The sequence below is a fragment of the Poecile atricapillus genome, chromosome 3 (assembly GCF_030490865.1).
Source record: "Poecile atricapillus isolate bPoeAtr1 chromosome 3, bPoeAtr1.hap1, whole genome shotgun sequence".
Classification (NCBI taxonomy): domain Eukaryota; kingdom Metazoa; phylum Chordata; class Aves; order Passeriformes; family Paridae; genus Poecile; species Poecile atricapillus.
Genome location: NC_081251.1, coordinates 12823195 through 12845658, shown reverse-complemented (window position 1 = coordinate 12845658; position 22464 = coordinate 12823195). Strand labels below are relative to the sequence as shown.

At 36.7% G+C, this 22464-nt stretch overlaps 1 protein-coding gene across 1 annotated transcript; it reads left to right on the top strand.

The window, feature by feature from the left end:
* The first annotated feature begins 1508 nt into the window (after positions 1 to 1508).
* On the top strand, positions 1509 to 21405 carry DDX1 (DEAD-box helicase 1). The gene is made up of 26 exons (XM_058834125.1): positions 1509 to 1576; positions 3512 to 3563; positions 4438 to 4501; positions 5024 to 5053; positions 5273 to 5369; positions 6862 to 6909; positions 7027 to 7110; positions 8370 to 8453; positions 8890 to 8966; positions 10207 to 10279; positions 10388 to 10464; positions 11158 to 11272; positions 11806 to 11944; positions 12975 to 13035; positions 14183 to 14281; positions 14932 to 15021; positions 15622 to 15810; positions 16834 to 16885; positions 17318 to 17464; positions 18143 to 18234; positions 18785 to 18857; positions 19313 to 19385; positions 19502 to 19544; positions 19772 to 19867; positions 20625 to 20745; positions 21077 to 21405. The coding sequence occupies exons 1-26, from the start codon at positions 1561 to 1563 to the stop codon at positions 21205 to 21207; spliced, it is 2223 nt and encodes a 740-aa protein (XP_058690108.1). The 5' UTR covers positions 1509 to 1560; the 3' UTR covers positions 21208 to 21405.
* The last annotated feature ends 1059 nt before the right edge of the window (positions 21406 to 22464 follow it).

Below are 22464 nucleotides of genomic sequence, written 5' to 3'. Positions count from 1 at the left end.
GCAGTGCCAGCGGAGATTCAGGTTGGACCCCAGGAAGGATTTCTTCACAAAAAGAGTTGTTAAACATTGAAATGGGCTGCCCATAGAGTTGGTGGAACCACCGCCCATGGAGTTGTTTAAGGGAAGACTGGACATGGCACTCAGTGCCAGGGTCTGGTTGATAAGGTGGTGTTCCCTCACCGGTTGAACTCACTGATCTCAGAGGTCATTCTCAACCTAATCGGTTCTGTGAAATAATTATAAAAAACCTGATGTTTCAGCCTATTTCCTGCAACTTTATAAAGCATTTGTAAAATAGAAATAAAATTACTTTACATCCTGACACTTCTGCTCCTACAGTCTAATTTTCGTTTCTGTTTGGTAAGCTCTTGTAGGCAACTGTGCAGCCTAGAATTAGGTTAAAAAAATTTGAAATTCTGAAACTAGGGATTCAGAGCAATATAAAAGCTATGATGGATACTTGGGAAAAAAATTCAAGAAGAAAAAACTACTGAGAAATAAATGCCATTTTACTGTTTGTGTATTTTTAACTATATTTGACAATGTAGCTTGTAAAGCAATAGTAAATAGTATAATATCGTGTTTGTAAGTTTCAAAGAATTGTGGAAGATTTATAGTAAATTACACTCCATGATCACACCAACAAGCTGCACTATGTATTGATATCAAGGTCTGCCTACAAACAGGTTTTCTTAGAGTCATGGTTGAATCTGTACATTATTCATATCTATGCCTTTAAAGAATCACTAGTTTTGTCATTTCTCTGAAAGCAAGCAAAATAATGATTGACAGATATAGTGAATAATACTGAAAGAAAAGAGGCACATCAAAGGAAGATACTCCCAAAGGAATTATTAATACACGAGAAACCATTGCAATGCAAACAGCCTGGTATGAAGGGTATAAAATACACTGCTGTATTTTTCTCTGCATGACACCAGTTTCTAGAGAGTAAGTTAGTAGCCAGTAGGGCTCAGCAAGTTTAAGAAAAAGATCTTGAAACAAACCACCAGGACAAAACCAGTATTCACATTGCAACACAGTAATCAAGAGAACTCCATTGTCAGAGGTGCTTGGGTTTTTGGCCTTTGAGCCAGAGATGTCTCTATGTCATGCTGCCTTTGCAAAGATTGAAGCTGTTTCACAATGGAAAGCAGTAGGCAGTAGTTCATACTGTGCCTTCCACTTAGCAGACAAATGCACCATTGGCTCCCAGTGATGTAACTGTGTAAGCTGCATTTCTGCACTTGCAATCTCATTTTATTTTTTACAAAACCCCGAAGTTTCTCGCGTTTAATTCCACTAGAAGTTACCCTAGAATAAGACGGTGCAGAATTCAGGGAAACTTCTGTAAAAACTGGGGCATAAAGTATCCCTGTTGGGGTCTGTCTAACACATATCTGGTGCGTTTGTCTCTGGGGTGCTTTTGGTCATCGTGGGGCGCGGCCGGGCCGGGGCGGAACGCGCGGCCGGCGGCTCCTGCGCCCACCCGGCCCCACAAAGCGGCGGTCGGGCCCCGCGCCTGCGCCCTGCGCTGTTCGCGGTGCTCCCGGGGCCAAGATGGCGGCGTTCTCGGGTACGTGGCGCGGGGGTCGCGGGGTCTCGGCCCTGAGGGAGCCTCTCGCCTCTGCCCGCCGGCTCCCGGGCTCCCTGCGGTGCCAGGGGGAGCTCCTCGGGCCGCCGTCACAGCGTGGAACGCGGTGGCTGGCCATGCATTGGGCTGCATGTTGCGAGGCCTGCGGGGGATATAGGTGCCTCTCCCCGTGTCCTCGGGCTTCTGTAGGCTGGCAGAAGTGGTTATCGGAATGGTTTTGCAGGTTTTATTGCACACGTGGATCTAGCAAAGGGGCTGCTTAAAAGTTAGGCTCGTTCCTTATGCTGACTGGTTTCAGTAACAAGAGGTTTAGTGTACCTACCCTCTGTATAGCAGTGGATAATCACTGGCTTTTTATAAGAGAAACTCTGCTTCGTGATACGGTTTAGCAAAATATGTATATTATATAAACTATATAATGATTTTATTACTGTATGTAATAGTAAACTGAAATCCAAAAGATTATTATTAAAGGAGGAAACATCACTCTTGTGTCCCCTTCCCCATGCAGATACTGTACAAATAGGCAGCCAGCCAAGATCAAACTTTACTTTTCTGTAAAGTTTTAATGTATATGGGGTTTTTAATTTGTTCATTTTAACTGAACTTTTTTGCATCTTATCGTGGGGGGAAAATGCTGAAGCTTCTCCCTGAGATCTAGAGATCAGTTTGGATGCATGGAGCAGGATTAACTTGGATGTAGTTGAGGAGAATGTCATGGTGTCATTGTTTGATTAAATTCTTGTATTTTTATGTTGAATTAAATTTTGTAAGTTGGAAGTATATGTGAAAATAATATGTATGGATTTGTTTCTAACCTGCAATCAGTAGGAAGCGATTTTAATTGCTATTGACTTCGTTGCTTGTGTGGATTGTCTACTTTTGTAGGTGTAAAGGCCAGCACTTGAAAATATTAAAGCTTTCTGAAATCACATTACAAATTAAACACGTTTCTTACAGCATTTGTATTATAGCAAATGGAAGAATAATTTTTGGCTCCATCTGCACCAGCCCAGCTCTGTGTGTGCTTATGCATGCTGTGTCTGAAGCCCAGCATGTGGCAGTGCAGAGGCCAGTGTGTAAAACTTCTGCTTGGAATGGTGCATGTTTATAGTTGAGGGAATTGATGTAGTGTAACCTTCTGTACCCAAAGAGATGACCAACAGATAAATTGTTATTTTGATGGTATGTTGCCATCATTTGGATTGCTTAGGATCTGCTTTCCTCTTGCCTGTATTGAATAGCTGCAGGTTTCTTTTGTTTTCCTTTTTAAATATGGAGGATTTATTTATCAACATAAAACCATGTTGCTCCATATTTAACTTGTGTCTGAGGTGCAACCATTAGACCTTGATAGGAGTTAGCCAGAAGGGGTATCCAAGGAAAAAACTTCTCAAAGGTAGGTGTAATTAGTAACTTTATAAAAATCAAAGCATTGTCTTTTTATTGTACATGCTGTCAAGTGGGTCAGGCAAGATTTGGTGAACTAGAGTCCTAATGGGATATAGTTTTTTTCTGCTGTTTGCACCTCAACTGTAGAGAAAGTTGGGTATTTATGATTGAGTCTTCCCTGTTGTCTGCATAGGCAGTTTCCTTAAAGATGCAAAGATAAGTACCTTGCGCTTGAAGAGGTGCTCTGTTTCCAGCGTGGCTTTTTTGCTGCTATGTCTGTAGCTGCCCCCGTGCCCTGTGTATGCCTGACTTACTCTGCTCTAAGTGAGGACAGCTCTCAAAGCTGCCTGTGAGGAAGGGAGAGTCTTTCTCTCAGTGGGTGCTGGAGTGAAGGCTGCACATGCTGTTGTCAAAAAGAGTGGTTTTCCATGGCTGTGTCTGTAGCTGGAAGTGTTAATGCTTGGCAATCTTGTGGACAATGTGAGGTTAATAACACTGCTGGATCTTTTTTTGCTTGTCTTACAGAGATGGGTGTTATGCCTGAGATAGCTCAAGCAGTGGAGGAGATGGACTGGCTGTAAGTAGGAGTGTGACAAACCCTAATTTTCCTTTCATCAGTGTGTGACATGCTTCTTAAAGCTCCTCTGCTGTCTCATTAAAGCAAAGTGGATGTGTGTTTTCCTTTAACTGTCTTTGCATATCATGTGCTTCTCTGTAGTGTGAAAGTCACAAACTGTGACTGCAGCAATAACAGTTAAACTTGGACAAGCAGAGCATGACTTCTTGTGCTTCACTCCTTTTGTTTCACAGAAGGCTCTGTGCTTCTGGTTTATTTATTATGTATCATGGGGTTATTGGATTACATACTGTCACATAATTGATGCTAGTTTAGTACGTGTTTTCCAGACTGTGGTCTGTGCTTGCGTTTTTCAAACTTAATGCCTGTGTGTCTTCTAAAAAAGTTATTATTCTTGTGTTTGGTTACTTGTTTGGCCAAAATGTTTTAACTTCAGAGTTTGTTTTGAATTGTCATTCAGAATGTTGTCAATATGGACAAACTTAATGTATGTATTTCTTCTCATATAAATGATATTAATTAGCTTTGGTTGTCTGAAAATGCTGGTTATGTTTAGTTATTTTTACTTCCTTTTCTGGTTTTGAACAGGAATCATGTAAGTAAGGGCTGCATAAGTGGCTTTAAAGAAAAACTCTTGTGAAGAAAGGAAGACAAGGAATATATAGTTAATAAGTTTATTTTATAGTTTAGCATAGTGATGTGAGATGGAGCCTCTTGTCAAGGTACAGCTGAATCTGCTGCAAACCAGGGGGTATAGCAGTTACCTGCTTTATCTTGCAGTTGACCATGGTTTCTGTGAATATCTATATAAGTAAAAAATTATTTTTCCACTTACATAGAACATTACCTTGTGTTAATGTGTTCTTTCCTGTAGTCTCCCTACGGATATCCAAGCAGAGTCCATCCCGTTGATCTTGGGAGGTGGTGATGTACTTATGGTATGTCTGCAGGGTAGTCCTATTCATATAAATCCTGTGTATTTTAATTGTTGGTTGTGTGGTCAGTTTTGTTTTTTCCACATGGGTCCATAGTTAGACCAGCTCTCCTGTCCTAATTCAAAAGTATATTCTTCAGGTAAAAGCCTCTTTGAGTTCCTGGTGTGTTTCCAGCTGTTCTTGCTGATGAAATCTGGGGATATTGGGCTTTATTTTTTGACTTCTTGATGCACTGCCACATGAATGAGGGCTGTCTGATTTCATCTACTCTCCTTTTGGCTGTAAATACATGGCATAGCTCTGTATGGAACATGGTTGATACTGCCTAAGCCAATGCCCCAGTATCAATAACCTCAAAAGTATCAGATTAGTATGCCCTGTTCATCATGTCTTTTATGTAGCTCTGTGCTCTTCATTCCATAAACCAAAATAATACTTCCTAAAAAATAAACTTATTTTATCAAAATAGAATTCTAGAAGAGTCCTTACATTCCTGGTTAAACTCTTGTATTTTTCTTCTTATAGGCTGCTGAAACTGGGAGTGGAAAAACTGGTGTAAGTAATAAAATTTAAATTAACAGAAAGTAAAAGTCTTTAAGTGGTGAGAGGTACTGTGAATGCATATATGCAGAGAATGTGTATATGTGTTTAAGCATTATTGGTAATAGTCTTTAGCAGTATATATGTAGGAATGTATTTCAGTCTTTCTGGCTCTGGGTATTGCACCTGCAAACAAGGCTGGAAATAAGTGATGAAAGTAATTTTTCATTATAGGCTTTCAGCATTCCAGTTATCCAGATTGTTTATGAAACACTGAAAGACCAAATGGAAGGCAAGAAAGGAAAAGCCACTATTAAAACTGGAGGGGCTGGTAAGTTTTTATATGTCACACTCCTTAAATTCAAGCCTCTGCTAACTTGTGTTGATTTTGTCACTTTTAAGAGTAAGGTTAACCTGCCATTAGATAAGTATTTTTTCCATAATTTGGGATAATAGAAACAGAGTATTATCTTTCAATGTTGTATTAAACAGTGAATATAAATTTACTGATGGAGTCATGGGAAGAACTGGTGTGCATTTCTTAGTAATGCTTTGTTTTCAGCTTGAGGCTGGCTGATCCACACCTTGCTTTCCAGTGTTCTTCTGAAAGCCATACTAGGTTATTGGCTTGTAAAACGTGAAGTGGTGGTGTTGTCCACCTTAAAAGAAGGAGTTAAAAAACATCTTTCTGTTGCAGGAATAGGTGAGACCATCTATGACACCATGGAGTTGGTTTGGGCCTCTTAAGTGAGCTTGAGCAGAAAGTTCTTCTAGCTTCTAGCTCTTCTAGGCTCAAACATATTTTTGTGTGGCTGAGGTAACAGTGTAGGATTTTTCAATTCTGCTGTGCTGAGTAGAGCTGTTGTGTTCCTTTTGGCACCTGCCTAGGTTTTGGAATTGAGTAACAAGATCTTGGGTTGCTACAATTTGTTCTAGCAAACATTGAATTGAGCAGGAAATGCACAGGGCCAGAACTCAGGTATATAGAATGGATTGTAACTATGATAATATCCTCACAGTGTTTGAGAGTCTATTGTGCATCCATATAATTTAGCTTGGAACTGTAAAGCCAATACCTGTGTCCAGTCTGTGGTATTGATGGATTTTATGTAAGTGAGCAGTATTTACACAAACAACACTGAGGATGTTATAGAAGTTGTCATCATTATAATTAGTGCTACACTGGTGACAGTAAAGTCAACTTAAAGAAAATAAAAAGTTAAAATAAAATCCTCCTTTAGAGAATATAATGTGAATATGCAAATATACTCCGTAAACCTGACTGAAATTACATCTGGGTTTTTTTTAAATCATGTATAGATTTTATTGCAGCATGTTGCTGAGCGTATGAAAAATGAAGTCTCAAATTCTATGTGTATGTATCTTAGCTCCTTAGTAATAGCATTTTAACTTACCACTTGAAAAAGAACCTTAATGTAAGTTTGGAACAGAAATCGCAAATAACACATTTTGAATTTGTTGTTCTTAATATCGTTTAGGATATTTACTATCTGAATTTGTTTGTGATTGTTTGAAACTGCTTTATTTTATAAAAGTCTTCATTGTTTTCAGTTGCATTTTTAAGTAACTTAATCTTAGTGGAATAATCTAAACTTCCATCGAATACCTTTGTGTTAAGCATTTGTGCCTCTCCTTCAGATTGTAGGCCTTCATTTTGAGCTGATATGGATTTCATTGGAACAAAGCTATTTCTCCTCAAAATTAAGCCAAACATTGTAGAAACAATTTGAACTTCTAATTTGAGTTTTTCAGGCTTGCTTTGTTGATTTAATGCTTTTTCTGTTACTGTCTTTCAAATTTAGTGCTCAATAAATGGCAAATGAACCCCTATGACAGAGGGTCAGCTTTTGGTGAGTTGTCCTGTTGTTCACTTGAGAACATTTTAAACTAGAGGAAAGCATGCATGAAATTCTCTTTTAAAAGCAATTAGGCAATTTCTTCATCTAAAACTGTCTTGTAATTTTCAGCAATTGGATCGGATGGTTTGTGTTGTCAAAGCAGAGAGATTAAAGAATGGCATGGATGCAGAGCAACTAGAGGTGTGACTAAAGGTAAATATAAAGTGATGTGTTTTGAGTACTCTTCTAGAAACGTTTCAGCTGAAATGCCTGCTTGTCAGCCATTATTAATGTAGATGGTTACATTAAAAGCTTTCTATCCATCTGACCAAAGTTACTAGCTTAAGGCTTGGAAATGACATCTCTGTTTTGTTCTCCTTGTGTTTTAAATTACTTTTTCCCTGACAGTGATGTCTGAAAGTAGAATAGAACCTTCCCAAACAACATTAAAATGATAATAGAAAGGCAAACCTTTACTTAAAAGCCTGCAGGTACACAACATCAGGAAAACCGTGCCCCAAATTAGATTCATAGAATTCTATAAGATTGGGCAGTTAAAATAGAACTCTACCTTTATTATGTCTGTGATACGTGGTACAAAATAAAATGTCCTTGGTAAACTAACAAGCAAGACTAAACAAAACTTTAAGAATGCATCAAGGAGTTTGTTCACTGTGGGAAAGAAAGCTGGAAAAGTACAGGAAGTTATATCTAACATTCTAACATTTAACATTCTACTAGCTACAAATACGTGAAGTATACATGGAAAGCTAAAAATCTTCAGGTATCAATAGCAGACTGAGTTGAAGGAGGCAGAATCCTAACTAATATTCATCAGAATGTGTTTTTTTGGGGAAATGGCTATGCACACAGTACTTCAAGTTGTTTTCCTGCAGCTTTCACACAGATAGATGTGTGCATGCAAAAATTTACAGTTCTGTGGTTGTAGCAATAGTTGAGAGGCCAACCCTAACATTTGACTAAGAAGTCATCCTCATATTCCAGTGGTTCTGGGGTGTGTTCAGAAAGACCCTGAACAGTCTGCTTTCATGGGGTGTGCAGATAATTCTGTAGTCTGTGTGTACATAACAGCCAGCTGGGTGTGCTTCAAGTGGCAAAAGCAGTGTTGGTATTGGGGCATGCTGGTGGTCTGGTACTGGTTCTGCAGAACCCTGTGTCCCGAGTTTATCGGTTCCTGTGCGTTGAGTAGGACCACTCTTCTCTCTTGCATGTCACTCCTTTGGAGCCTTTCACACGCTACTTCTCAGTGTGTACTTTGTCTCTTTTGCCTGCTCATTCTTCATTCCATACAAAGGTACACATACAACCTTTTCACACAAACACAGTAGGGGATTTTATGACACGTTTAGCAGGACTGGGAATTTTAGATTTGTATGGACTTGGAAGTAGCAAGACTGAACCACCTTAATGAATTTGGGTATTGTATTAGATCCTTTCTTTTTTTTTTAAAGGGAAATACTACTATGAAGTTTCCTGTCATGACCAAGGCTTGTGCAGAGTTGGTTGGTCAACTATGCAGGCTTCATTAGATCTGGGTGAGTTTCCTTCTGAAGAACCTATGGGTAGTTCTTACATTGACATGGAACGGAGGGAGTCCTGTTCAGTGTTGCAGAGAATAAACTCCTTAGGAAGGCTCCCAATATTGGCAAGTTGATAACATGTTCCATTTTACTTACCTTCTATTTAAGGGGAAGTCTTTGGTGGTGACAGTGTTTTGTTGTCTTCAGTGACTTTCTGCTTTTTATGGGGTTTTTTTGGGTTTTTTTTTTGATGAAGATGACTAGAGACTAGTAAAATTGATAAATGTACTGCTGCAAAAGTACTAGTTTGGTGCATCCAGGTCAGAAATCCGTAGTTAGCAGTGTTTATTACTTGTTTATGCAGTAGTGTTGGAGATTTCAGTTGCTAATACCAGGAGGAAAAGGTATAACCTGTCAACCAAAAGATAAAAGCCTATTGTCTTATCTTCAGGCACTGATAAATTTGGCTTTGGCTTTGGTGGCACCGGTAAGAAATCTCACAACAAGCAATTTGACAGCTATGGTGAGGTAAGCTTGAATTGTTTTTGGCAGAGATATTATTAAAAGTTTTGCAAGTTAGTTTTGTGCTGTTACAATAAACTGTCTTGAAATAGTGCTCACTCCTAAGGGAGGCTCACTGGACAAAAGTACTATGGAACACTGAAGCATTTTTGAATAAAAGCTTATTAAAAGATCCAACCAAAGCAGTTATAAGCTTGAGACATGATAGTGGTTAAACTGCAATTATATCAACTCCTATTTAGAAGTTAAAATTTTCCCGTGGGTTACATGTTAAAAGTTAATTGACCTCCTGAGATTTGTCTTGACTTACTTCAGTTGTAGCTTGAATAAATCAGCCTGTCCATATACACTGAACATCCAAGTCTGGGCATTGTATTCTGTTTACTAGAAATTAAAATAGAAGTAATTGGACAACTCTAATCTGTCAAAATGCATTGTTAAGTGCTAGTAAGACATAGTTAGAGTGCACTACCGTTTTTGAATTGAGTTTGCCACTACCTTAATGTACACTTCTGAAATGCCTGCTGGGAATATCTGTAGTGTTTTTTGTGTAGTGTAGCAGTGGAATTGAGATGTTTATATAAATTGATAATTTATATAAATTAGTATTACAGCAGAAACTCAAGCCTTTTTTTGGTAATAATGAGCTCAATGTCATAAAACTTGCAACTTTTAGGACTACTGTAGCTTGTTTAATAGTGATGCTTGAGCTGTTGTTTAGAAGCACTTTATAATACATAAATGTTATTGAATACCTTTAAAATTAACAGATCTCAAGATACTTAAAGCATTCAAGTATATATAAAATGCATATAGCGTCATCTTCAAGAGTTAGTCTTTTATTATAGTAAAAATACAGGTTTCTGATGCAATGTTTGCTGTTATAAGCTTAGATTTACATTGCATGACTAATGTGCTTTTCCATAGTGCAGAATACATCCAGGTAAATGACTTAAACGTGTCATTGTCATTGTGTTTGGTTTTTGAAGTGAATTTAAAGCAGTAATAAATGCTTAAATATCTAAGATCAGTTGGACAGTTTGCTGAAGACTTGTAGTCAAATAAAAATATGTGTTCTATATACAATGGTCTTACTGAAGCAAATTGAGCTTGCTTGACTTCTCAAGAATCAACATTTATTAGGGAGAGGTAAGAAAACTGAAAGCTGACAGAATATTAGCACTAAGTCTTTTTAATACAGTGCAAATGTCTTAGCTTCACAAACTGTTTTTTGGTTTTTTTGCAGGAATTCACTATGCATGATACAATTGGGTGTTATCTAGACACAGAAAAAGGACAAATAAAATTTTCCAAAAATGGTAAGTTTTATTCTCTTTCTTTGGAATTTTATTTGGATGCTTTTATGGGGGTGGAGGGAGAGGAAAGCACACACTTGCAGAGTCTGACTGAACTAACCCTACTTTCAGGGAAGGACCTTGGCCTTGCATTTGATATCCCACCACATATAAGGAACCAAGCACTTTTTGCAGCTTGTGTACTGAAGGTAATAGGAATATTACAGATGTCCAAGATAATTATAATTTTTCTGGGTTTGTTAATGAACTACTTAAGTATAAAATTTGCATAGCCACCTACAGTTACTGCAGCTGTGCATGTAGAGTCAGTTTTCTTTGGTTTTCCAGTAGTCACTACTGAAGTAATAAACATGTGTGTGTTAGCTTTGAGTACCATTTAAGCTAAATGTTAAATCCAAATTTTAATCTTGAATTTATAGGTAGAGCAGCATGGATAGCTAATTCCTAATAACAGTGCTATGTTTTGTGTGCTAAACTTTGGTTTACTGCCATTTGACTGATACAAGCAAATAGCTTGAAAATCAGATATCCTGTTTCATTTGTTCTGAGCTCTAACATTACTGTAATGTAGTACTATTTCTTTCTGTGTTAGTCTTTTTGAGTCTGTCTCTTAAGCAGTAAAGATTTTAGCAAAACCTTTCAGTGATTAGAGAAATGTACAACTTCGGAAAAAATGCTTTTTTTTTTATTGGCTTCTTTCTGTTTGTTTGGTTGGGATGACTTTTAGTTCCAGCAACTTGGGGAAGAAGAATGTATAAGATGAGAGAAGAAAAGACCTTCCCTCTCTCCTTTTTTCTTCTTTTTTTTTCATTATTGAGTTGTTTCTCATTTTGTGTGGTCTCTTGAATCTGTGTGTATGACACAACTTTGTTGAAACCTAGAATGCTGAACTGAAATTCAATTTTGGAGAAGAAGATTTCAAGTTTCCACCAAAAGATGGCTACGTTGGTCTTTGCAAGGCTCCTGAGAGCAGTGTTGTAAAATCACAGCACTCAGGTAGGTTAGATTTCTACAAACATCTCTTGTTTCTATATTCAGGTTGTGTTACAGAGCATCTTTTGATCCCTTTAATTGCAATCAGAAAGATCTTTAATACAGCAGTTATGAAGAAATATTTGTGCCTTTTTGAAAGTATACCAGATTTTCTTAGTCTTACACCACTCATAGTCTTCAATATTTTGAATTTAGAAGTACATCAGGTAAAAGAAGTCCAGCTAAGTTTTTCAGCAGTGTTATCATAAAAACACGTGTGAATCTTTGTACCCCACAATAGAATGGGCTGTGCTCCATTGTTGGAGTCTGAAATACAAAGAGAAATTACACTCCATGACCAGTACACCCACGTGTAAGTTCTGAGCATTTTTTCTGAAGTTGAGAATTGATAGTTGAGAGAGCATCACCTTTTCATGGAGCATTTAGAATTACTAGGTTTTAATTACTAACAGAAAATCCAAATCTGTTTCCTGTAAAAAAATTCCAGAATAAGAATGTAGTTTGTCTTAATGGTGATTTTTTTTTTTTCCACTTAGGAAATGCACAAGTGGTTCAAGCACAGAACCTTCCAAATGCTCCAAAAGCATTGATTGTAGAACCATCAAGAGAGCTGGCAGAACAAACTTTGAACAATGTGAAGCAGTTCAAAAAATACGTTGATAATCCCAAGTTAAGGTAATAGTGAATTCGGTAGTTGCATTTCTGGTATTTTCCATGGATGTAACTTCATGGGGAGATTGGGTGAGGGGGAGGTTTCCACTTTGCAGCTAGGTGAACCATAATGTGCAGTGCTGCTGATACTATTATCAGCAATAATCTGCTACCAACTGAACTTCTGACTATGCAACTACAGTTAGACCACTTAGGGTGTTTTTGGTGTTTTATCTGTGGACTGCCTTTTTCTCATATAACAAATTTGGTTTTGCTTTTTTTAATTATCAGTGATAACTAGTATGATACTTCACATGCTTTTCTTGACTAAAAACATTGTCTGCTTACTGCCCTTTCCTAAACATTTTCCTATGTCCCCCATCTCCTGCCTCCTCATTTTGTATGTTTTTCATCTCCATCAAGTAGTTACATACAGTGTCTGCTCTCTTTAATTGATGTGTTTACAGGACAAGTCATCATGGAGATGCAGTTCTGAAAAGTGAATCATCTATAAGTTGCTTTGGTTTTAAGTTGTCTCTGCTTTGACTGTGCTTCTAAAACTTAAACATATCCCAATTCTAAACTGCAATCTGTTTATAAGAGTGCATTTACTAGAATTGCTGGAACTAAGCAATAGGAATGGGAAAGCTACAATGAAAGATTCATTTAGTTTACTGTTATTTGTATTTCTAACTTTCAAGGACATGAGAAACTTTACTGAGCTAAGTTACAATTTTTTTTTGATTTTAAGAAACTTTTTGTAAGATTACATTGGTTAAGGTGCTAATTCATTTAATGAAACAGTGATAAAGTAATCACATTCAAATACAGTTTGGTAAAAAAGCTTTCACTTGAATTAAATACAATACACTACTATACTGTATGAAAGGATGAATTTCAAAATTAATTTTTTCTATTATTTTGTTCTTGAAGTTACTGTTCAGAGCTGTTAATTGTCAGCTATCAATAAAAGAATCAGTCTTCCGACAAATGTTTTGTATAGCTTCTGAATATAACAAATGGGTAAATGTCAAATATATTGATGTAATTTTAGGGAACTGTTAATTATTGGTGGAGTTGCTGCAAGAGATCAACTCTCTGTACTGGAACAAGGTGTAAGTTGTCTTTTTTTCATATGATTTATTCATTTGGGTTCCAAGTAATTTATGATGTTGCTAGAGGATATTAATGGTGGTAACTGATGTAATAAGAATAATAAACATGTGAAAAAGGAAACATACAGTTGATAGCAAGCTCATGTTGCACCAGTCTAGCAGTTGTTCCTTTGCTTCCATGTCAATACAAGAACTTAAAGTATTCAAATTACGGTAGTCAAATTCTGTTGAAGCATGAGTACTCCTGAAAATCTTAAAGGTGTAATTGTTTGCCATTTGTCCTTGACCAGCAGGACAGTTTTCCTATTAACTTCTATTCCATGTATTTGTGAATAAAAACAGTCTGCAGTTATCAAGATGAACCTACACTAAAAACCAGTCCTTCCTAGAAGGAAGCGGTCTGGTTTCAGCAGCATGAAATGTACAATTGATTCAATCATACTGTAAGGAAAAGAGTCACAGGGTCTTGTTTTTATTTAAGACTCACTTTTGGAAGTGAAAACACATCACTATTGATAAATATTCTAGTGGTTCTAGCTGCCAAAATACAAATTTTCTGTTAAGCCTGCTTAAATTGAAAGATTGTTTGACTTCCATGTGAGTGATAAATTCTTGATTGTAAACCCTTCTGTTTGGTAAAATCTTAAGTTATTTCAATAGTTGATAGACTTTGTATCTGTCCACCGTGAGAAAAAATTATCCCCATTTAAAAACAAATCTGTTTGTTGACTTTTGATAACAAATATACACAGCTTGGGGTTCAGGGAAGAAAAAAAAGGGGCACAGCACTTCCCAAGTAAGGGAAGGCTTCATCCCTGAGGTAGGTTCTGCTAGTGAAATGACTGTAGAACAAAAATGCAGGTTGCCCAGAGAGGAGGTTGTAGGATCGCTTTCAAAAACAGTACTGAAAATTGTGTTAGGCAGTTATCTAGAGTAACTTGGAAATTGTCTTTGATTTACCTGTGAAGGTGGGGAGTGGAGACCAGATGATCTCAAGAGATCTCTCCAACTCAAATTACTCTAGGATTTTATGAAGTTATAATTAATAGAAGACAAAGCATTATGCTGATAATTGTATTGTAATGTTAAGCTTAGATAACACTTTTAATGGCTCTTGTTAGTTACATATTCTTTATGCACTTCATAGGTGGATATTGTTGTTGGAACTCCTGGAAGGCTGGATGACCTGGTCTCAACAGGGAAGATTAATTTATCTCAAGTTAGATTCCTGGTTCTGGACGAAGCTGTATGTAGAGAACTAAGTGCTATTTAAATTCTGTTCTAAAATACGATATTTGCAAAAAAAAAGTGAAGCATGATTGTTCTGTAGTATTTGATAGTGAAGTGGAACAGATACCTATAGACTGTTCCAGCTTAATCCTGTCATTGTTTTCAGCCTTAGTAACCTACTTTTTTTTCCCCCCTGCCCTCACAGCTTTTCTGTTAAATCTGTTTGGAATTTTTCTGATAGAAAAATACATTTCAAACTATATTTAAAAAGTACTGAAGTCTTTCCCTGTCACTGCAGGGAATTCAAAGGACAAAGACAAAATAAAAGTGTTAGTTAACCTGGCAGGTCTTGAAGCCAGTGATTGTTGTACTCAGTATGCTGTGAAATAAGGGCATCTCTCTGATCTGTTTTAGTACAACTGAATATTCAAAAAATTCAAATGCCTTGGGTGTTAGCTAGGAGTAGCTGCTGAGCTTCTTGTGAAGCTCTTTACTGGGCTTTTTCTCCTTAGTAGTAACATCTCTGCCATGCATTGACCTGTCCAGCTAATCAAAAGCAAGAACTTCTAAGAGTCAGAGTGTATTGCTTATCTAACTTAAGTATAAAGACTGAGAAACGAGAGAGAAGATTTGCAGCTTCGCCTCTTTTATTTCATCCCCATGTAGGATGGCCTTCTCCTCCAAGGTTATTCAGATTTCATAAACAGGATCCACAGTCAAATTCCTCAGATAACCTCAGATGGAAAGAGACTTCAGGTATAGAATGTTTGTTACTGGTTTGTTTTTTTTGTTGTGGGGTGTTTTTTTTGTTTATTTTGTTTGCTTGGCTATTTTTTTGAGTATGTGGTACGCTCTGCTTTCAGTTGTTGACTATTATTTGGCATGGAGCATGATTCTTTGAAGTGGAGTTTGCTAAAGCTCTTGTCCAAAACTAACGTGTTCAGTGAGTTCAGTAATTGCCTGTGGATATGTATTTTTAGTATTTTAGATGTTGTAGTGTTCAGAAGTTTTCAATTTAATTTGAATTATTTAGATATAAATATAGCAAAACATGACTGAATACATACATTATGATTTCTGATGTGTTAATAATCTTGATTCATCAGCTTTCAATAGTTTTTTATTCTTCCTTCTAGTTTATTGGATCTTTGTAGGAGAATATTTAAGCAATTTATTTTGTGTACTGACTCTTGCCAACTGAGTGGCTTTCGGACTGATGATGAGGAAATCCAGACTCTTTCTGTTGTGTTATATTATGCTATTCAACTACATAACTTTCATCCAGTTCTACTCCCACCTTTTTGGATTGGGAGGATCTTATCTTCAGTAGTCTCCATATGACTCTCTTTTTCTCAGGTGATTGTGTGCTCTGCAACACTGCATTCTTTTGATGTGAAAAAACTATCTGAAAAAATCATGCATTTTCCCACCTGGGTTGATTTGAAAGGAGAAGATTCTGTCCCTGAAACTGTACACCATGTAGTTGTGCCTGTAAATCCAAAAGCTGATAAACTCTGGGAAAGGCTCGGCAAGAATCATATCAGAGTAAGTGAAAACTGAGGTTACTTGTCCATGTTTACTTATTTAACCTTCAGAACAGGGGCCTAACGTTGAAGGATCTTTGCTGACTATCGAAACAGCTTAATCTGTAATGGTTTGTTCCATGGTAGTCAGCATCTTATCAGTGATGTCATAAAACTGTTTCTGAACAGCTCTATTGCAAACATGACTGTGGAAAAGCTTGATAGAGTGACAGTCTGATTTGCACTAGAGAACAATGACACTGGTGTTTTTCACTCATTGCATAGCTGATGGTCTATGGCCTTACTGTTCTTCATACCTCTTTCCTGACTTGGCAGGAGGAAATAAACCTGCCAAGATGGATCATTCTGTAAGGTAGTTCTGTCTCCAGGCCATGTGAGATGAGCAGTTTTTACAGGAAGGGTTTAATATCAGACTGCATTTGAGAGTCCAGATTCTATGTTCACCTGACACCTATTCATATGTGAAGGTGTTGGATGTTCAGGTCTTTAGTATTCAAGTTCTGAGTAAGTTGGAACCATATTTTTTCCTTCACAAATCTGATGCAGTTACAGTAGGTTTTCTTAATCCTTCTTTGTCTTTGGAACCTCTGTTTGTCACATGTTAGTACCTTTTCATTAAGTCTTAGTATGAGTTTACTTCTTTTGGATTTTAAGTTTATATCTGATTCAGCCTATCCTAGGGGAAAAAACAAGGAACCACTGTTTATGTGATTTAACCATATTTTACAATATCATTTTATTCAGGTTTATTTGGGCATTTTTAATTCTTCACTTTGTTCAAAGGTGTTTCCTATCCAGTGTCTACATAAATAGTTTTGTTGCACTTTTTTATGAGTAAGTTTTGTGTGCTTAAACACAAGACTTTCCTTTAGGTAAAGGTAGGTAAACATGGCTGGTGGGAAAACAAAATGCTAAGATTACTTTTAAATTTTAATTTCTTCCTAGTTACAAGTTAATGGAGTTAAGTATTGTTCTGTGAAGTGCACTGCTGACTTGGGGGCTTTTTTGTTTGTGTTTTTCATAGACTGATGAGGTACATGCAAAAGACAATACAAGACCTGGCGCTAACACTCCAGGTAATGAGCAACACTAAGAAATAGTTCAAAATTTTTGCAAATTTTTTGAAGTAAAGGTAAATTGTAGTGGACATTGGCCTTGAGTGATGTTCCTCGAAAATTTTATTTCTACATTCTCATTGTCTTGAAGAGAAATGTGTTTCTGTAACTGGGGAATGGGAAAGAGACTTGAATCTATATTTTGCAGATTTGTGGACAAGTGTTTTTTGGTGTGTATAAGAAACCTGAAACTTCTGAGTGGTTTTGTTCTTTCTGTATTGTATCACCTTGGAGCATGGAGGGGAGAGGTAGAAACTGCAGGTTTAGCTTGCTTGCTCTAATAATAAAAGTTTAACTGTCTACTCAAAGACTAGAGAACTTCAAGGTATGCATTTCAAAGTTCTTCATGTTTTTAAACAATTTGAGTGAAATAACTTCTTTATTTTTATTTAGAAATGTGGTCTGAAGCTATTAAAATTCTTAAAGGAGAATACACTGTTCGGGCAATCAAAGAGCACAAGATGGACCAAGCCATTATTTTCTGCAGGACTAAAATAGACTGTGATAATATGGAGCAGTACTTCATCCAACAGGGCGGAGGTAATGTTTCATATCAACCTTACTCAGCTCACTTTACCCACTTTGTTTTCTTAACACCAAATTTGTATGATAGAGATCACCGATACTGGGACACAGCACAAATAAAATTGTGCTTCAGGTTTTTTACATCCGTGACTGCGCATAAAATTCAGGAGTTTTGTAGCAGGCAGCTGCAGGGGTGCCCTCTGTTAAAAAAAGCAATGAACTTGTCTTGTACCTGTTTCAGACAGTTCTGAAATGGCTGGAAACCCATCATGCACCAACATTTGAACCAGTGAGAAGATACATGGTACCTCTGCTGTAACACACAGTAGTAGAATTGATAGTTGGTAAGGGCAAGAGACGTGGGAAGAAATGTTCACACCTAAGAAGAGAAGAACATAGAAGGAGAAATGTGAAAGAAAACACAGAAACAGTGAAAGGGGATGTGTGAGGAGAAAGGTGAAGACAGACATTTGAATAAATGGGGAAATTCAGAGCAGGAAGGAGTAAGGAGAAATGGCTACACACATGTGCTCTGGGGAAGAGGGAGAAAGGGTGTTCAACTACTTGTCTTGTGTATTTTTTCCACTCCAATGCCTGTGAAAATTCTTTACCCATAAAATTTTTTTTTCAGTTCTGTATGATTCTGTGTCATATCTTAAATGTGATGTTATTAATACATATAAATTCTTTCAGGCCCTGATAGGAAGGGGCATCAATTCTCATGTGTCTGCCTGCATGGTGATAGAAAACCTCAAGAAAGAAAGCAAAATCTGGAAAGATTTAAGGTGATGCAGCAGATTCTTGAAGGCTTTTTCCTCACCTCCTATTATCCAAATTCATATGTTGTGTTCCTGGTTCTCCATTTAAATGAAGTTGCTCTCAAATGCTCTATGTTCCACTTCCTGAAATTGTGAGGCACCTTTCCTGTAGGTGGATGTCTACTGGTAATCAATATGACCTTTGTGAGTTTGAATTGAGAAGATAGTGGGCTTATTTTGAATTAAAAAGCTAACTTTAAACTCTGTAGTAATTACTTCTTGTTTTTAAAGTCTTTAGCACTTGATTACTTTAAGAAAAATATTAAAAAACATTAAATAAAATATTAAAATATTGCAGTTTACTTCTGGTTAAGCCATTTGTTGATTTTTGCTTGCTTTATGTGCTGGGAGAAGAAACAAGGATGTAAATTGACCAAGCTATTCATGCTTTATTTGAAGTGTTCTTAAATGTACAGAGACACTTTAAGGTGAAGTAAGTGCAGAGGACTATGGTTTCATTGCTTGGGATTTTGCTTCCTGTATTTAGCACAGCACTTCCTTACAACTCTTTTTGCAGAGAGGAGATGTCCGTTTCTTGATCTGCACAGATGTTGCTGCTAGAGGAATTGATATTCATGGCGTTCCATATGGTAAGACAAAATTTTTTAAAATTAAGCTATTGAATTGCACTCGAGTTTCAATATATTTGTAGTCTCGTCCATTAGTTAAAATAAATATATGACCTATAGCATAAATTTAAGAGATGTAGATGTTGAAGGCTTAAATTAGGCAGTATTTAATTTGGTTGTTAACCATAAGTTCTCAAACACCTGATGATGTTCTGCATTTTTGTAAATTGTTATTTGGTTTTCCATTCTTTCCAAAAAGTGATCAGGGAGAAATCAGTTTGAGGATGAGAGCCTTTGTTGCGGATATTGCTGGTTACACCTGTAACTGTTGTAATAGACTATAAAAGTATATATATATAGATTAAGGAGAGGAGTTGCAGCAATCAAAATCATATTTTAGGTGTCTGATCTCTGACCTTACCTCTTACATTAAAAAAAATCTTGCGTTCTCTGTGGATTGTATCTATCTTACACAGTTATCAACGTGACACTCCCTGATGAAAAACAGAACTATGTTCATCGAATCGGGAGAGTCGGCAGAGCTGAGAGGTAGGTGTGTGTTCAGAGCAGTCACCAGGCTTTCTTGGTATTTTTTGTTGTTGTTTCACAAGTTGGCAATAGTTACTGAAATACATTTCTCTCTTCCTTCTCCCCTAATATTTCAGGATGGGTTTGGCAATCTCCCTTGTGGCAAAGGAGAAAGAAAAGGTAATTATACTCCAAAGCAAAGGTGAACAGACACTATTTACTGAAGTTCTATCCACAGCTGCTATCTAACCTTGTTATCCTGCATTGAAAAACTGCTTGTTTGTCCATGCTTAATTGAAGGAGAACTTAAACAGGTTTCTGAATTCTTTTTCATTCTATAATTCATCGAAATAAATGTATTAAACTCTGTTTCACAAAGTTTAGAAGTTGTTTTCCATTATTTCTAGGTTTGGTATCATGTATGCAGTAGTCGTGGAAAAGGATGCTATAACACTAGACTGAAGGAAGAAGGAGGTTGTACCATATGGTACAATGAGATGCAGGTAAGGATTTTGCTTAAATGTTTCCTAATTCCTCTAAAAGACTCAGGAATAAAGTTCTTGTTTGACCTGTGTAGTTGACATACAAAGCTAGTCTTAGGGTGTTCATAACCTGTGATACCATTTAAAGAATAAATTGGAAAACTTTTCAAGTTCTGTGTTCTGTAAATTGTGTAATTATAAAATCTTATTTTAATACTCCCAGCCAATTTTGTTGGAGTCATACCTTCAGCTTCCTTACAGTCTTCCTAATCTAAATCCGTTAAGATTTAGAGGGTGTTAGTTACACACTTCTGTTTAGGTGGTTTGTTGAAAACCATTGCTTAAGACTGTTGTTTCTCTAACCTGGAAATAGTTTGTCACTTAAGTAGGTTTTTCATTGGGATTTGTATACCAGCTGTGAATGTATGTTAAAAAGCAATACTTCCCTTCTTTCTCTAATTAAGAAGGGCAAATACACCTCATCTGTGGTAAAATAAGCTTGGACTATGAGCTCTTTATTATGAAGTAGCCTCATTCATACAGGTAGGATAGCATATGAAATAAAGACTTCTAGTTAGGGTAAAACCCTACTGAAATTGGAAATGAACTTTCATAGTCTGAGCTAATAAAAATGTGTTGGTCTTCTGTATCTGTGACCAAATAGTTTTCTGTGTACCATTTTTTTTCAAACTACTCAAATGTGACTGTTCAGAAGACTAGTTCGACTAGTCTTGGACTATAAGAGTACTTAAAGATTTCTTGGGTTTTTTCCTCTTAGTTGCTGGGGGAGATTGAAGAACACTTGAACTGCACTATTGCCCAAGTTGAACCAGATATAAAAGTACCAGTGGATGATTTTGATGGGAAAGTTACATATGGGCAGAAAAGAGCTCTGGGTGGTAAGAATTAACTATCTCGAGTTCCCTTGCTATGCCGTGTTTGGTTTCCTGGTTGTCTCCTGTATAACTACAGAATAATAGATTATAAATAAAGAAATCATAGATTATAAATGAATGAATTATAAAAAGCTGCTAGGTCTTTGCTGTCTTCTGCATTTGTCACATGCAGCCTACAGGTTGCAAGTGACAAGAGTATGTGCATACCTGTTTTTGTTGGTTTGTGCTTTTTGGTTAACAAAGTAATTAACTTTCTGAATTACTGGTTGGGCATTGTTAGTTCTGCTGAAAAATTACTTTGAACACATAATTTAGATTGTGTCTCTTTTGGCAGGTGGACTCTATAAAGGCCATGTGGATATTCTGGCACCTACAGTACAAGAGTTGGCTGCCCTTGAAAAGGAGGCTCAGACATCTTTCTTGCATCTTGGCTATCTTCCTAACCAGCTGTTCAGAACATTCTGATTGTGCCACACTGGAAAGAAGGCTTGAGTTAATAAATACTCTGCCCTACAAATACAAAAATCCCACACTGTATCTGAGTAGAAGTAGTTAGAAAGCAATTAAAACTAAATACCCTTCTTGCATGAGGAACAAGTGTTCAACACTGTTAACTTTGAGTTAGCTCTTCTCCTAATAAAATAAAACAACTCAAAGATTAAATGGTTTTGGTTTTTTTTCCTCAAAGGATTCATTTTGCAGTATCATTCTTTGCATGGTGTGTTGATTTATCAAAAGTTCAAGAGTAGTTAGGCAAATATGGGAGGAGAGTTTTATATTTCTATTTTAAATTATTTAATTATTTGTGTACTGTAAATTTTTAATGCTGGGCTGACTGAAGATAGATTCATATTTGGACAGCTGTTTATTTAAGATACTAAATAAGAAAAAAACCTGGATTTGAAGTATGTATTTGAAGTTGTTTGTTATCCTAAACCCTTATATCTTGGCTGAAAACTGCATTTTGATTCTGTAGTTCTAGTCTTCTCAAAGTTAATGGTTCTTAAATTTCTGAAATGGATTTTACAGTGTTATAGCAATATCATTATGAATATTTCTACAATACTCCTGAATTCATAGGGAAGTACCATATGAGTATCAAAGCATTTCATAAATCTGGAGGAAAAGCATTTCAAAGCAGGAAAAGATTTTCATGCAGCAGTATAGGCTGAAGTATTTAATGCCTCTTGTGCTGCTTTCAGACAGGTTGAATTTATTCAGATGAAATTACTGCTGTCAGGATTAGAATTTTTGTTTTTCTGTAGTGACTCTCCTAAATGTTAATTAGAAATTTCCTGGAAATTGTCATCGAGCTATCTCAGGTCATTGGGAATGCCAGACAACCCCAAATCCAAGTAAATTTTTGCCTTCTTTGTGAAGTCTTCTTTTCCCGGAACATTCCACCCCGTTGCAAAAATCAGTGACAATCAATTTAAACTCAGGTTGAGCAAATAATTATTTGTAGTGTTACCTGGAGAAGGCAGACTGAGAGACCCAGGGATTTGTAAAAAAAACCAGATTTCTCATTAATTTAAAAAAAGTATTTAATTTACAGTAATTTGTGATACTACTTGATCCCAAGGAGAGGGGAGGTTACATGGGATGCTTCTCATTAGAACTTGGGAAGAAAAGTTTTATCACGTTTTGTTGGGTCTTGTCAGACAAAAGTCATGAAATCTGGCAACTAAGTCAAAATTCATTTATAGCAATGCCTATAATCAT

Bases quoted from the DNA above. Each gene is read 5' to 3' on its own strand.
- DDX1 (XM_058834125.1), top strand. The intron at 11,273-11,805 runs GTAGGTTAGATT...TTTTCCACTTAG, and splicing joins TGTAAAATCACAGCACTCAG to GAAATGCACAAGTGGTTCAA. The intron at 13,036-14,182 runs GTAAGTTGTCTT...TGCACTTCATAG, and splicing joins TCTCTGTACTGGAACAAGGT to GTGGATATTGTTGTTGGAAC.